Source organism: Centruroides vittatus, unplaced genomic scaffold (assembly GCF_030686945.1).
Source record: "Centruroides vittatus isolate TY-2023 unplaced genomic scaffold, ASM3068694v2 contig_905, whole genome shotgun sequence".
NCBI classification, from domain to species: Eukaryota; Metazoa; Arthropoda; class Arachnida; order Scorpiones; family Buthidae; genus Centruroides; species Centruroides vittatus.
The window spans coordinates 810,099-826,911 of NW_027122595.1; the positions used below are offsets into that span (position 1 = coordinate 810,099).

At 29.3% G+C, this 16,813-nt stretch overlaps 1 protein-coding gene across 2 annotated transcripts in view; it reads right to left on the reverse strand.

Annotated features, from left to right (window-relative positions):
- Positions 1 to 810: 810 nt before the first annotated feature.
- LOC136984174 (dual oxidase-like) overlaps positions 811 to 16,813 on the reverse strand; it is a 41,277-nt gene continuing 25,274 nt past the window's right edge. Inside the window, exons 5-30 of one of the 2 annotated variants that reach the window (XM_067281109.1) lie at positions 16,373 to 16,577; positions 15,658 to 15,824; positions 13,613 to 13,770; positions 13,135 to 13,213; positions 12,130 to 12,226; positions 11,134 to 11,306; positions 10,884 to 11,062; positions 10,690 to 10,808; positions 10,108 to 10,245; positions 9,919 to 10,023; positions 9,622 to 9,827; positions 9,363 to 9,548; positions 7,790 to 8,012; positions 6,854 to 7,126; positions 6,555 to 6,597; positions 6,313 to 6,476; positions 5,365 to 5,595; positions 3,628 to 3,721; positions 3,502 to 3,551; positions 3,273 to 3,433; positions 3,078 to 3,198; positions 2,768 to 2,997; positions 2,181 to 2,345; positions 1,957 to 2,112; positions 1,744 to 1,872; positions 811 to 1,632 (exon numbers count right to left, since the gene is read on the reverse strand). In XM_067281109.1, coding sequence (XP_067137210.1) covers positions 1,507 to 1,632; positions 1,744 to 1,872; positions 1,957 to 2,112; positions 2,181 to 2,345; positions 2,768 to 2,997; positions 3,078 to 3,198; positions 3,273 to 3,433; positions 3,502 to 3,551; positions 3,628 to 3,721; positions 5,365 to 5,595; positions 6,313 to 6,476; positions 6,555 to 6,597; positions 6,854 to 7,126; positions 7,790 to 8,012; positions 9,363 to 9,548; positions 9,622 to 9,827; positions 9,919 to 10,023; positions 10,108 to 10,245; positions 10,690 to 10,808; positions 10,884 to 11,062; positions 11,134 to 11,306; positions 12,130 to 12,226; positions 13,135 to 13,213; positions 13,613 to 13,770; positions 15,658 to 15,824; positions 16,373 to 16,577 — 3,978 coding nt within the window. In that variant the 3' untranslated portion in view covers positions 811 to 1,506. Of the gene's footprint in view, positions 1,633 to 1,743; positions 1,873 to 1,956; positions 2,113 to 2,180; positions 2,346 to 2,767; positions 2,998 to 3,077; positions 3,199 to 3,272; positions 3,434 to 3,501; positions 3,552 to 3,627; positions 3,722 to 5,364; positions 5,596 to 6,312; positions 6,477 to 6,554; positions 6,598 to 6,853; positions 7,127 to 7,789; positions 8,013 to 9,362; positions 9,549 to 9,621; positions 9,837 to 9,918; positions 10,024 to 10,107; positions 10,246 to 10,689; positions 10,809 to 10,883; positions 11,063 to 11,133; positions 11,307 to 12,129; positions 12,227 to 13,134; positions 13,214 to 13,612; positions 13,771 to 15,657; positions 15,825 to 16,372; positions 16,578 to 16,813 lie in introns of both variants that reach the window. The other variant, XM_067281108.1, reaches the window with a different exon arrangement.

The window sequence follows — 16,813 nt, forward strand, 5'->3', positions numbered from 1 at the left end:
TTTTAATTTAATGTACAATACAGGATTTCTCACGCGGTTTGCAACGTTACTTTTTGATATAGTGTACAGCAATAAAACATTGCTTTATTGCTGTTTATTTTAATTATTTTATTATTGTAGATATAATAGAAAGATATAAAAAATATTTTTTGGAGGTGAACTTATTTTTATGGTATACAAAAAATAAATTTTTAATATTAATAATTCTAAGACAAAGTGGCATAAGCTAGAAATTCAATAACTTATTTCGATATAAAACAAATCATAGTGAATTGAGGTAATTTTAATTAATGATACTGTACAAATAAATGATATTTAGTAAAACACTTTTCAATATTTGAAGAACGTTTGAAATTTGTATAGCAATTACTACCTCAATATCAATAGAAATTAATAAGGTATGTAGATTTATTGAAAGAATATACCCAGGGTTGGACTTATAAGTTAGACTTGTTTTGGCCCTAAACTATAACCTTCCTCTCCATCAAACAATGTTTATAAATGTGAGGTCCTAAGCTAGAGACTCAAATTAGAGGCACTAAGCGACTGCTTGTTTAGCTTATGTGCAAATTTGGCCCTGATTATACTCGATATCCTTCAGTCTTACGTCAGGTACGAAATTTTTGATCAAAGATAAATAAATAAAAAATTTTTTTCTTCGTATTTCTTTCTTGTTCTTCACTACATAAGGTTTACTTTTCTATAGAATAGATATTCACAGAAGAGCCATTCTTATCGTGTATAACGCGCAACTTAACTTTTGAAATAGTTAATTTTCATTGCTTATTCGAAAATCATTAACCACACCACTTTTAAAATAAAAATAACAATTTATTGTACAAAAAACAGACATTTTATACATCCAGATTACATACAAAATTTTATTGTTTTTTAAAAAAAATACATTGCACGATTACCGTTGTTTGGGAGGAATAATGAATACTGCTTCGAGTGCACATGCTCGAAGTCGATAAAATATATAATTACATTGCAGAAATAGCTTAAAACAGCTACTTCAAATTGAATAATCGATTTAAATAAGCTTGTTATTATAAGCTAAGATTTTGTTTGGAATAAAAGAAAGAAACGAAGAAAGACCTGTTAAAATTTGGTATAAGATTTTTATAGGAACATAAAATATGAGATTTATTAATAAAATTAAGTAGTAGCCTTTTTTTACATTTTGGCCAAAGAATACCCCAACTTTACATTTTTTTCTTTATTTTTTACGTTTAACACCGCTTTGGCATTGATTTTTTCTAAACATTCTTGCATAAAAAATGGCATGTTCACTGGCATCGTTTATATTATATTTATTTTGTTTAAAAAAGAAATTTTAAATAATTTTAAAATGTGTTTTTAGACTTAAAAATTTCGATTTTGGATAAAAATTTTCTAGATGTTAAATTAGGTTTGTATACATATATATATATATATATAATAAATTACAAAAAATCATTTTAATCAAATTCGATGGCACCATATATCACAGAAATGGAAAATTTTTTAGAAATTCTCAAAATGGTGGAGGAAATATGGCAATTTCCTCGTCTTGTTGACTGTTTCGCAAGACGTGCTAATACTCTTAGTTAGAGCGGAAGGACCGCAACTGAACACTCCGACCTTGCTTACCTATAGAAAAATAATTAAAAAAAAGTGTTAAACTGGCTCGCAGAACCAGTTTTCTCTTGAAAAAAACAAGATTTATCATAAGATCTTCTTTAAATCATCATAAAAACTTACGTAAGAATGTTGATGCTGGACAAATTTGAGAAATGATGTCATATCTGGACGACCAAAATGATTTATTGCTTTTAATCCAGTAAACATGCTTCGATTCGATATTCTTTGGAAGTGATTTTCGCATATATACTGTAAATAAACATATAAAAATTAAAATGAGTATAATTAACGTTGGTGACTTTTTCGTGTTTGAAAGAACGCTTTGAAACCGACCAACATCGTCGTCCTCAAGTCAAATTTATGGAAAAATTGAGTAATAAATATGTGAACTTCTAGAACGTTCGTCACATCTTTCCTTTCTACGTCTCTCAGCACGTCAATGAACCATTCGAAATGTCTATGAGATGGACATATCCACAGAAAATATACCTGAAATGTAATTTATGTCATGATAATTGCCACATTTATCCTTTCGACTGCTAGATGGCGTTACTTACCTTTTTACACGCCACTCCCGAATACCTATTAGTAGAGGTGCCGAAAACCAAGTCGTTGAGTATTGAAGCATATGGAGTCACACCGATACCTCCCCCCACCATTACTGCAATTTCGAATTTATACCAGTCCTGATTACCTCCACCGTAAGGACCTTCCAACCTTATCTGAAAATATAGAGCATTATTGTAGCTAGAATAATTAATTTACTTGTGCAATCTATACAAGCAGACACGCGCCTTCTGAAATTGCTGAAACTGTATTACTGTTGTGATAAATTGAATTGTGCCGTAGAAGTAATTACCGATTTTAACCTTTTATGCAATTTCGCCACTGCAGTGCCTAAATTTCTACAGTTTGAGCAACTGTTCGAATTTTAGAGTATTTGATCATCGATAAACGGTGCCTAAAGTCATTGTTAACAAAGTAATAAATTGATGCAAGAATCCCTTAGTTTGAACATAAGTTTATTACATTTTTATTTAAAAAAAAGTTCCTATGAATCGGTCGTTGATTCATAAGAGCATTTACGTACAGATCGATAGAGAAGGAGTTAAGCAAGTGAAGAGGATATTGCATGATTACTGACCTTGGGAAGAATTGCATTGTTCATATTATTTGGATCGAAATAATTTCTGAGTTTCCACGTCCAGGGTCCTTGAGCCTTGACGTGTACAGATAAATAATTTTCGTGAGGAGCCGATGTTAATGTCAGTGAATGATATTCACTCGGACGAAAAGCTGTGCAGCTGAGTCGAACCCACTGTCCCGATAAATACTTGAAATTCGGAGGACGAGCAAACTTAACCTTGGTCACATCTGTAAATAAAACGAAGAGTAATAAATTATATATTTTGTAAACGTTAAATTATGGCATTTCATTAAATTTATAGTTATACCGGAAGGCAATAATTCGGTATCCAAAATATCCAACTCGACAAATTTTGTCTGAAGGCTTATTATCTTATCTAGCGTGAAAATAACACCGGGTCCAATGAAGAACATCCAAAATCTCGGAGACTATAAAATAATCAGAAAAAAAGATTAAAAATAATTAATACAATAATTATAATTTAAATTTTAACCGAACTTACCCCAGTTAATTTTGCTAACCCATGGATTAAAGATAATATAAATAGCAGAATATATAAACTATGAGTTGTCCAAAAGTAACTATAAGCTTTCTGTCTTATACGTGGGTGAGCGAAGATAAAAATGATACAAACAATAGCAAATAATATAATCCCCGTGATACCTTCAAGAAAAACGCTGAATTAGTAATGTCTGCGAGTTGAAAATGGTCGACATCATGAAAGAACTTACCCGTAATTGTTTGAAATAGCCAAAATGTTATCGTTGGCTTAAAATCTGATCTGAAATAATTAAAAAAACGAACTTTTAGAACATGAAAATAACATTTACTTTGAAGAATATATAATGAATATTTACTCAAATTGCATTTCTTTGGTGAGGCATTTTAAATGATCCAGCGGTTGAGTGGATACATGATAGAAATTTATACAATGGCCAATAACGTGAATAACTGATAAAAAATGAAAAAAATTAATTAATCTTACTACCAATTAAATAACAAAGTGAATAAAGTTTAAACATAAATTAACCTTTAATGACTAATTGTTTATTCTATGGCAATTCTTTCGAGATAGAACTTACCAAGAAAATTCCCTTTAGGGAAATTACCGATCTAAAAATAAATCACAGAATGTATTTGCGAATGAGAAAACGAAAGTTTTTGACATTGATGAGGGATATCCCTAATCGTGAATACTTGTTATAACAGGTGAGGCAAAATTCCAACTGGAAATATGATTCATTTTTTAATCCTTTATTTTCTGGGTGGTGATCGATTACAAAAAACAAAACTCCTTCAAATGTTTTCTAAACTTAGAAATGGAAATTCCATTTCTTTTTTTTATTTTTATTGAATGTAGTTTTTGTATTATAAATTTGATCAGTAAACAAAACTTTTTGACAATATTATACAAATACTGCTTCGAATGACATCAAAATTAAATGCAATAGTTTCTTCTTTTTTGTACTTTAAATTCACATTTTTCTATATTAATTTAAAGTTATGAAAGGTTATCTTAAAAATTTCCCTTTTTCAGTTAAAAACAAAAAATAGATTTGAAAAAATGTAAGTATTTTTGATAGTTTATTAAATATTTTATCTTTCCATTTTGCAATGACCATCCATTCTACCTAGAAGATTCAACACGACTGATATATCAAACAAAAACAAGCATAAAAAATATCGGTTTCCTTCCCTCATTAGTGGTCAAGTAGATAAAACCACTGAACACTGGTAGTTGGTTATGGGTTTGCACCTGACCAACGGGTTAGCCACGTAGAGTTTTCTGAATTTTCTTCGTTTCTAAACCGATATAGAGATTAGTCGCCCGGGAAGAAGACCCCTTGACAGATCACCACTATGTTGAGCTGCCTTATCCCATCAATCCTACATTTCTTTTTCGTTTCCGTCCTGTGGGTACTAAGAAGGCCTTTTCCCCCATACTTATCGCGGGTTCAGCTAGATCTATATTGGGGCGACCGGATAATGAGAGACGGGGACTCCACATAACCGATTCAGATCACCCAAGAAGAATTCTTGGGGTTGTTCGTCCGGATTCGATCCTGAGTCCTTCATAGCAGTAGCAGACGCCTTAACCTTCTCGGTCATCCGGTCATCAGCTGTTTCTGATTTATATTGTTTAAAAAAAACTTTAGATATCTTCGCTTGATAACGAGTTCCTGACCTTAAAATCATTTATCCGTTTTTCAATTGACACGAGCAAATTAAATTAGTCATAGGCAACGTACGAACATAAATATTGTATTCTGAACAATTTAAAATATAAATGTTGATAAAATGTTAAAGTTTTACGCTTTTTTCCCTCACATGTTTCTTGTATACTTGTTTAATTAAGGGAGAGAAATTAAAATTATATCTCAAAATGTATTGTGAGTAAATAAACACAGGATTTCTTTATAAATTATTGAAAATACAGCTTCTAAGGCAAGTAAAATTAGATTTTTTTTTTTTTTTAAATATTTAATGACTTATGGCAGTAGAAAATTTTAGGAGAAAAATATAGAAATATGTTTTGCTTCCGGGATTTATTTTATTAATAATATGACGAATGTTAATGCTAACAAGTTACTTACGTGTGAATACTAGAGCCGTTAGTGCAACAATCTTATGAAACTGCACATGGGAATCTAACGGTATATACTGATGAACAGGAAGTTCTCGTAACTTAGTAATTAGATTCCTGCACATAGTTAAGAGCAACAAAGAATAGCAGAAAGATAAGGAAGCTGCCGAACCTCTAGTGAAAGCGATACCTAATCCCATAACGTGTCGTAGATCCATATGTTCCGTAAAGTATGAATAAACTGTAAAAAAAAGAACAAAAAATCTTAATTAATTAAAACTTGTTAGAATTTATTTATTTTTTATTGAATTTTTTAACATTTAGAATCATAAATAGAAAGTAGTTTCGGAAAAGCCCTTGTACCTAATTTTCTCATTGAAGCGCGTGAATGTTTACGGACCCCACCCATGCAACCTTGGCACTACATGGTGCCCTGATAATGACGTCATTTATCAGGGCTACTAGGTCGGGGAAAGGGTGGAGGGTGACACACCCCTAGGACCATTTGTCCATTGACCAAATTTTCGATGGTATTTTACAAATTTACGAACATCCCCTTAGGTATGAATTGCTTATTTCGGTATTTTTTTTTATACGAAAAGTTTTAAATTATACCATTTTATAAACATATTTAAAATAAATTTATGTAAATTCGTGATATTTATTAACTTTGAAACAAGTCAACGATTTAAAGTTTAATACGTTTTTACGTGTATTTTACGATATGTATGTCAGGGAGATGTCTATCTTACACAATGTGTTTTGTCTAGGATTTTCCTAATAACATCCAAACAATAGTAAATAAACTGGAACAAAAACTTTAAAAAAATAAATAAATAAATTACATTGAAATAAGTCAATTATGGTATAGTCTTTACACGAAACAAGTTGCGTGTGTTTTTTTAAAAGTATTTATTATTATTAATTTAAAATATGGCAAACAAGATAATGAACTTACATATAAATCTTTCTAAAAATAGTACAAGTGTAATAACGTAAAAGACGAATAAATAAAAAATATGTTGACGATATTCTTCTAAAAATGTCGATAAATAATTCCATTTTTTTCGAATTAATCCCTTTTGACTTTCTGCCGGTTGACTTATTTGAAAACTTGTCATTCTGAAAATAATTTTTATGATGATTATTATGTCGCTTATCCTTTCTTATGTGTTAGGTAAGATGAAGATAACAACTCACCTAGCTACATTAGTCGATGTATCTAGAAAATTTTGCTTTGCTCCTATAAAATAATGCATAATTTTAATATATTAAAGTGCTTATTATAATTATATTCATGTCATATTCATTATATCTATTACAATATAATAATGAAAGTTTAAGAATCTATTCGTATTTGGTTTGTCAGAAAAATTTTCTTAGAATTGATTCTTGATACTTCAATAAGAATTGCATGTATATCTAGAATTACACCGACACGAAACGAAATTTATGTATATATAAATTTTTAATATAATGAATATGAAGAAATGACTCACCTTTACAATCTAAACCAATAGCTATAAAATCTCCTTTATATTCTTTCATCATAACTTTAAAATCGTCGTAATTTAATTCTTCTTTATCTTCTAGACCAGCAGCTGCAAACATCCCCTGAATTAATTCCATAACTTGGTTCTCGGTCAAGGAATTCGTTTTAGCGATATCGACGAGCGAACGCAACATTTTTGTCAATTCCTGTTTATCTATCACGCCATTTCCATCATCATCGCACATATCGAAAACTATTCTTAATTTATCTTCTGTTTTACCTACGAAATTAAAATCACTTAAGCGTTAAATTAAAAGATTCCTCGAAGAAAGATTTTTCTCTATTATTAACTTTAAAAAAAAAAAAAAAAAAGCTTTAATTCGAGGAATTTTTCACTTATCACACTAACGATGTGTGATAGAAAGTGCATTGACATAGAACTCCATTATTAGATTTACTCCCGAAGCAATGAAGTTTGTAGTAAACAGCATTCAAGATAGATTTTTGACTATTTGCGAGTTGATGTTTCGGGAATATGGACAATAATTGAGGAGTGAAGAACGGTGATGTTTTCTTGAAATATTTTCAGACACAAATCAAAGTTACGACTTGGGGCAACGACTCTGTTTTCCTATTTTGGCATCGATAATGGTGTTGTAAATTATGTTTTACTATTATTCTACAAACATATAAACCTTATTCATAACTGAAGATTAATGAATATAACAAGATTTTTAAAAAAATTGTCAATATTAAAAAATTTGAAACTTTATTATTGCTTCGAAAACTGAAGTAAATCCTTTTGTATTATATAATCATTAATTTTACAGTTTCAATAAGTAAACCAAAAATATAAATGGCAAATTTTTATAGTTTATATATTTTAAAATACATACATTTTATTAATTATAGAGAATTATTTTAATTTAAAAATTCGATTCACCTCTAGAAAATAAAACGACGGTATCCAGAAATTCTTGAAAACTTATTCTTCCATCTTTATCTTTATCCACGCAATTGAACATTTGCTTAACGAATAACGAATCCGCTTTCATGCCTAAAGCTTCAGCGAATTCTTTTTTAGATAAAGATGTCCTCATTACCATAATAACGTCGTTACCCACGTCTTCCAACTTTCGTTTCTCTCCTGGTTTCAGACCAAAAGTCTAGAAAAATATGATAAAATAAACAAGTAGATCATCTAAAATCTTTACGCTGTTCGGAATATCGAAAAAAAAATAGACAAGTTTAATGAAATTACATCGAGGATGTTTTTATATACAACATATCTTACATCTCGATGTAAGATATGTTGTATATAAAATGTAGATTCGTAAATTTAAGCATTAAGAACATAGGTTTGATTCTGAAACTATGGGATTTATCTGGAATTACTATCCGAATAAATATACATAGTATCCCATAAGTCTGGAACTATAAAGATTTATGTTGATCTTTGTTTATTGTTTTATAGGTAAAGTATGGCGCCGAGTAAGGAGGAATGAATTTAAGTTATTTTGATGGTGGTAACCCGCAGTCAGCGTGAAGTCATCGAAGAGTTTAACAGGTTGCATCTACTTTAGATTGGTGGGAATTCTGGATGCAATCTGTTAAACTAATCAGAAACCATACGTTGATTGCGGGTTTCCAACATCAAAATAACTTAAATTTATTTCTCCTTACTTGGCGCCATACTTTACCTATAAAAGAATAAACAAAGATCAACATAACTCCTGTGGGTCGAGACTTATGGGCACTCCCTGTATATTCAAGTACAAATTCGAGTATTAATGAAGATATTTAACTAGAATTAGAGAACAAGTTAGAAGTGATCTGGATATTACTACATTTTTGTATCACTGCAGTGATATTTTTATATCCGAATGAAGACACAGTGGATCCAGATACCACCCTTTCGGTTCTTCTGGATTTATAATTTTGAGTTAGCTCAAAATTATAAATATTTGAATAATTAATAAATAAATTTTAACATATGCACGACGATTGTATTATGAACGGTCCAATAGAATCTTACTTGCCGTAATAAATGTTTTAAAAACAACGTTTTGAAGTTCTAACAAATAATTTTAATTCTTTTATGTCCAATGGGGAGGGTTTAAGCCCCTCTAGCCCCATTTGATTCCTCTTAATAAAGATATCGAAAGTGAATTAATATATTAAATAAAAATTTGGAAATTATACAAGAATCACTATATAATTTTCAATAATAATATTTGAATATTAATAGAAATATCAAGTGTAAGCTGGATATTAACAATATGGCTTACTAAGTAGTCAGTATAAGATGGTTATGTCAAATAAAGAACGTGAAAAAAAATGGAAAACTAATCAGGTAAAAAATAAAAATATGCAATAAAAAATTAAACTGAGATGTTAGCAATGAGGTTTTCTTTTTTAGAATTAACCATGCAAAGAAAGAAATCTTAATGGCTGAATACCGAATAGCAGACAGTCGAATCATAATGACAACAAGTAATAAAATTGCTCCAACTCACTAAAGCGTAAGCTTCTCTGAAGAAATGTTCCAATCTTTTTTGTCTCTTTTCCTTGGTCTCGGCATTTGTTAACATAACATCTCTATAGGTTTTTATAATTTCTAAAGTCTTTTTCTTGCTCAACAGAAAACTTTCTAACTTAGTAATGAATTTTTGACGTACTTGTGAATTAACAAACTGGAGCACCTGTAACATACGTATACATTTCAATAACATTAATAGAAAATGCTAAGAATGGATCATTAATTCGTAATCATACCAAGTCGTGATCTCTTGGAGATCTGATCAAAACCATTGGTTTCTTATTAACATCTTGAGTTTCTTCTACGACTAGAGCATTAACTGATTTGAAATCCACTTTGCGTAGTATCTCACCTTTACGATTAATAGTCGAAAGTGATTCATCTGGACCTATTTTCACTTGCACTTCGCGCTTGTGGTTCTGATGTAGCCATTCCTTAACATCTGAAATTCCTTCATATTTATTTATGCATACTAAACTTTTTTAAAATTGAAATGTATATATTTGAAAGCTGAAAAGTTATAAATTTAATACCCAATTTTTCGAAATGTTTCTCCAGTTTGATGTGTTGCTTCAATCGTATCTTCCTCCTCCTCTTGTTCTGCAACTTAATAACACCGTAACCCAAACCGGCGCAAACTTCGAAAGTAAACATTTATTTATTTATTTATTTGATTTATCTTAAAAATCTGATGTACATAAATAGAATAAATGTATATTTACTGATAGGAATGAAAGTCAAGGCTATGCAAGAATAAATATATGCCACTTCATTTCCATGAAAGTAATCGTATCCGTCCAATATGGCGCACGGTTCCATCATAGATGAAGATAATTGGGACGGCTGTGGACAAGGGTCACCTACATATAACAAGATAATCAATTTATATAATGATCGATAAAACCTTCGATTTTTTAAATAAATCTAATGAAGTATGTCATGCAATATTGAAGTAGAACACAATAAATATCATTACAAAGGTTTGGCTGCAGGCTAAAGTAAGTTAGAGTACAGTTAGAGTAAAGTATATCTTAAAACTAAACGTAAATTATCAAAAACAAGTTTTAGAAATACAAATTATTTCCTAATAATTACTTTTAAAAATTACTGTAATTTTTCTCAACAAGAAAAAATTATAGCAATTTTCAATATTTAGTCATCATTTAGTTTGCTATGCGGAGAAATTCAAAGCGGAAAATTCGTATAATGATAATCTACTAACTAATGCAATTTATTAAGAAAAAACGGAAAAATGTATATTTTATTAAGAAAAAATAATAAGATATATAAATAAATAATCTGACCTCTGTGCCACGAAAAGACATTCCTCTGTATCTGACCAATACGTATAGAAGTAGCGTTAATGATAACGTCGTACATAGTAATACGCCTGATTTCCGCTACCTCTTCCGGAGTAAATACGCTAAAAATAATATTTTACTATATAATAAAGATACATTTACATAAAAATTACTATAAAAAGTGCATTTCGACCTACCCACTTTGCTGATTTTCGAACCAAAATCTATCCGCATCTCTCAATCTTTCAAATTGTTGCTTGATGATGGTTCGAAACAATATACCAGGTCTACCACTTAATTCGGTTTCTAACATCCCTCCGACGAATAAATCGATTTTATTTATATCTTCGTATAGAGTTTTCAATTGTTCAAACAACTATAAATTAAATAATTTAATTAATAAGATGGAAACACAAGAAAAGTATCATAGGAGTGCCAATATCATACATCTGGTTTCTCGTTTGCTAAACCTGGATTAATATCTTCCCATTTTGTGAGGCGAGGTAATTGAAAACTTTGTCGAACTGTATTATAATCAGGGATTCCATTATCACGTCCTCTCATGATATTCAAAGCTCCCAAATCTCTTCTCATAAAATCCATAGGGCCAAATAACTTGTCTAAATATAAAAAATATAAAAATTTAATTATGGAATGAAGCTAGAGACCAAGAACCTTATGTTGTAACATAAACAAAACATTGCTTTACTACATAAAAATTTTATGAATGCGTCTGTAAATTTATCATGATTGAAGATCTCTATCTAAGCACGAAGAGTCGTACGCCAGGTCAAAACTGTTGACCTTTTACGGCATTTGACCTACATTTCACCAGTTCTTGATACGCAGGAACTTTAGGATTATTTTTTAAAGAAATTTATAAGTCATTTTAAGATTTTTAAACAATGTAAATTAATTTATTAACTTATATTTTCGAAATAATATCTATTTTCTTGTGTAATAACAATATATTTCTACTAAAGATATTAAATTTTTCTATTATTTTTACACTTCCTTTCTTTTCCTTTCTATTTCATCATATAACAGGCTTAAATTTATTTTTATTGGAATTTTCTGGAGAATGAAAATTTTCCTATCTTCGTACAGAATAAACGAATATATATATATATATATACATATTCTAAAAATCTCATAAAATATGGATTAATTTTACACTAATTAAAATACCGTGTTTCCGTAGTCTAGTATTACGTCAATGTGACGTCACTACTACGACTGCTTGAAGTAAAAAATCAGTAAATGACGTCAAAATGATGTAAAAACACGCGCCATCCATCGGCAAAGTATAAGATATTATAATGGTTTTTCAACTACGCTTAATAATTACATCCCGGTTATTGCCTCCAGTCAATAATTTTAAACAGAAGAATAGCCTAATTCAATGATACCCTGTTAGTAAAAAAATGAAAAAAATAAACTTACTCCGAACGTCAGAACAAAGGACATTGTCTTCTCTTTCCGCTATTTGTGATGCCATTCCCATTAACAATTCTTCTACTCCAGTTTCGTGCAAAATTTCCTGTAAAGCCAATAGAGAACGTTAAATTTATTTAAATAGCTTTTACTTTTTAAATATTTTATATAATTTTAACTTTCCGAAATTTCTATTTACAGAGTATTATTACGTAATCAAGAGTATATAGGCCTATATTTTGAAAGCTGTAAATGATTGGGTGTAGAATAACACATTTTTTTAGAAATAAAATGACATTTATTAATTGCAAAAGCTAGGAATATTTTCAAAAAAGAAATAAAATAAGTTCTTCTTTGGTTAATTTGAAAATAATTAAGTCAAATTTAAAATATACAAAATGACAGCGCCATCTTGTAACGATCAGAAAGGCATATAGATTATTTTATAAAAATTTTGAAAGTATAAATAAATTAATACAAATTTTACATTTTATTTCTAATAATTCACTTCAATTTATTAAATATTCAGAAAAAAATGTTATAAAGCTTTCTTTATTAGAACACGACTTGTACTTTAATGTCGAAGCGACGAAATATCTTAATAATTTTTTAATGAAATTTTTAATTTAATGAATTGTTTTATTATTTCAATTTAAAAACATTTAATTTTTTTAAAATTTAAATAAACTAACAATGACGACTCGAATTTTCACATTACCATTAGTTTTGTACGAAATTACGTATCATAGTCCGAATTAATTAAATTGTCAGAACGTGCGCAGTAAGCTAATTTTCATCGACAAGTTCATTGTCAATTGTAGGGGTGGTCGTCTTTTTAATTCGATTTCATTTTCATAACTAGTTAAACGCCCGAATATTGGATTATAAACTACGCAGGAATGAATAATGATATAATAATGAAAATATTTTAAATATATATTTATTTATTATTTAATGGTATAATAAATTTAAGCGAGTAAAATATTTTAAAGTGATACTAAACGAGATATTTACCTCCGAATCCCACCAAGTAGAGCATAAACGTATTGCTGGAAAACCTGTAGTCGTTGTTCGGAAATTACACTGTCCGTTTCTAAAAAAAAAAAAAATAAAGATATATTTATAAATTCCTAATTTATTACAAGGGCATCTTTTATATAAATGATGTAAAAGCCTTTTAACAACCTCTAACCGGTAAAAATTAATTAATTAATTAATTTACAATGATTATAAAATTTCTGGCGAAATAGCGAAATGTAGTTACAAGGATGAATGTCAAATCATCCCATTTATCAACAAAAGAATAGTTCTACTTTATCAGAAAATGTGCTGAACTCAAACAAAACTTGTATAGTTTACAGCAAACGACCTAATTTTTTAAAATCAAGGACAAATATCTTTAAATATTTTTAATAAATCCTTTTTTTTCTAATTTAATGAATTCTCAATTTTTAAAATGGTTTGTTTTCCATATTTAATTTGCTTCATTTACCTTCTATATATCCCGGGCGGTACCGTGGTGTGACCAAATCTAAAAGCTGCAGACTGAAACACGTGACTTATACCTGGATGTAAATCCGGTTTATATCCTTTATAAGGTTCGACTGCTTCCCCCAGAAACAAAGGAAGATATTCGTATAGAATGATATTCTGTAATTTAGAAAAGATGTCATTAGGGATTATAATAATAATAATAATAATGTTATGTTAATATATGTTTTAAAATTATTGTTATATAAGTAACTTGGAATGGGGCCAAGATATATTTAAGATATATTAAAATATACAAAATTTTCTTTCTACAGCGTAAAAACCAGCTGACAGTTAATTTACGAGTGTGATTAAAAACGAACAATAACCGGATATGATGTCAAAATTACTAATTCCTACTTCTTTAACGCGAAAAATAATAAAATAAGGTATGACATTTAAGAAGAGAATGGATGACTTTTAGCAGGATCTGGAAAAACCATACGCGCTGTGTTTTCCGTTTCATTATTAATGCCTTAAACATGATTAAACTTGATAATTTATAACTCCTATTGTTTTTTAATTGGATAAGAATGTACTCGGCGAACTTTAGAATAAAATTATTATATTTACTTATTTATGAAAATTAAAGTATTTCAAGGATTCGTTGACAATTTTAACTAATCTAGCGAATGTACAGTACAAGGTTTGTTAAGACACGATTTTGACTGGTTATTACTGACAACTGCCATGTTCTGGCTTATCTTGCTTACTTGAATAAGACAATCGTGTGGAATTTTTGACCTTTCGCAATAAAATCGAAATAAAAATAATCGATTTTTCAGATAGGAATCGATTGTTTCCCGAAAGATTAAAGAGAAAAAAACCCGACAAACCCGAAAAATGGCGTTATTAAGTTTAATTTAAGAGAAAAGAAATTACAGTATATTATAATGATAATTCAGCATTTCTTCCCCTCTTTTATATCTTTTATAAATTGTAAAATGATAATTAGAAAGAGATAGATTCTTTATTTATAATTATTCGACTGGGATGTCATTTATCAGCATGCGGCCTGATATGAAAATGGGACATACTTTAAAAGATAATACTTCCTAATGGTGGCCGAATATAATATACCTTTAATAGTTTAGATTAATACGATAATTGCACAACCATAGCATTGTATCATTTATTTCTTTTTTAAAATGACAGACAGAAGGTGTTCCTTGTTTGTATCCTATATAATTGCGTTCTACTAACTCTACGATACCACAAAAGACCGTCTCCATATTGAAAAGAAGTTCCTTTTCACTAAAGTAAAAAAGAAAAACGAATTAAAATTCTCTTCATATTTAGAGGAAGACGTAAAGTCATTACTAAGTCCCAATTTTCTCGTCTGTGCCTGTTGTAAGATACGACTTACTACTTCACTCTACGTGTTTAATTATCTATCGTTTTCCTATGATCTAACGGATAATGGATCTATATATATGCTGTTTAACTTATCATTCTCATTATGTTTTTAAGATAAGGGATAACAACTAATGCATTCCATATCTATTTTTTCCTTACTAAAAATATATGTAGTCGGCATATTTTTATGACGTTAAATAACGTTATCATATTTGATTAAAAAAATTAATGTCACGAAAAAATCATAATTTAACAATAAAATATTATTTAGATGGCATGAATGAAGCAATTACTTTATTTTTATGAAATTTATGCAAAGAGATTTTGCCTATGGAAAAAAAAAACTCGAGATATTTTAATTATCAAGCATAATTTCTACACAATTAGTGTTATTGTTTGACATAACCGCTTTTGCAGTAGATTTTCTGTGAGGTGTTATTACACAACGGAAAATGGAACGCATTAAAACAGACCTAGTTTTTGTATCTCATCAAATTCCGTCAATTGAGTTTGTTTGTGTCGAGTTGAAATTTTTTGTCCTACATAGTTTCGTGACTCCCCGCCAGGTGATGATGAGTGAAATATGAAAGCGCTCTTACCGTCCGTATATCGAAAGGTGACGTCACGATTTAGAGAATTGGCAGCACTTACCTGAAGTGTTGCTATTACCCATCTTCTCGCTTGTTGAAATATTTCTTCGTCGGACCAATCTGGGTTTTGGATTTGTATTCTTTCAGCTAGAACATTATGCCATCGATGAAATAAAATACCAAAAGCCAAAATAGCGGGGTTTTGATTCGTTCTGGCATCTCCTAATACTAAAATGTGAATGATAAGGATATGAAATGTAGAATAAAATAAATTATTTTATTTTCACTTTTTTAGTCCATTACTTCATTATTCGATGTTAATAAAAGAAAAATAACTAATCAAAAATTTGCAACGGGTTCCAATAGGGTTTTATATAATTTTAATAGGTAAACATTAATACTATGTGAGAAGTTATTAATAATTTATAGCATTTCAGGGATTCATGAGAATCAAAGCAAAATTTAAGCAGTAAAGAACTATTTATTCCCTTTGCTTTCGCGGTGGCGATAGCAATTGTTCTTATACAAAGAATCGCGTCTTGTTTCTTCTTTTTTTTTTTTTTTTTACATTTTTAATTAAAATTTTGTCAAACCAATTTAAAGAATTCTTCATTTATCTTCTTTATGATCGTAAATTCATTTGCTACGATGATCTCAGGAACTAAATTGCATCTTAAATACTTTTTTTTAAATTAAACGAGTTTCTCGACTTTATTATCATATTATTATTAATTATAATTATTCCGAAATTTTAAAAATTACATTAATTTACTTACAATACATCCGTTCGGGTGTTAACATTCCCAAATATCGAGAAGGAGGAGAATTAAATAATGGGACTCTTTCTCTATTTTTAGGAGGATAACGCCCGGTGTGATCAGTTCTCAAGGTTCCATTTTTGAAACTTCTCATGCTGTTCAACCAAGCTTCGCTACTACTATAAACAAAGCTACCATCTATCCAGCTAGTCATCAGGTTAATCTAAATAACAAAAGAAAAAAAAAATAGTAAAATTGTACATAAAAGGTTGTTAATAAGTTAATATAACATCATAAAATCATCAATCAGATATTTAAATTTAAAAAGTTTTTAATTTGAAAAAAAGTGATTCATAATAATTCTGTATCGGGATAGGTATGCGATGATAAATAGAGCAAATAGCTAAATACGTGCAAAGTAGGTTGCAAAACCTTAATTAAAATTTTTCAAGAAGTGTG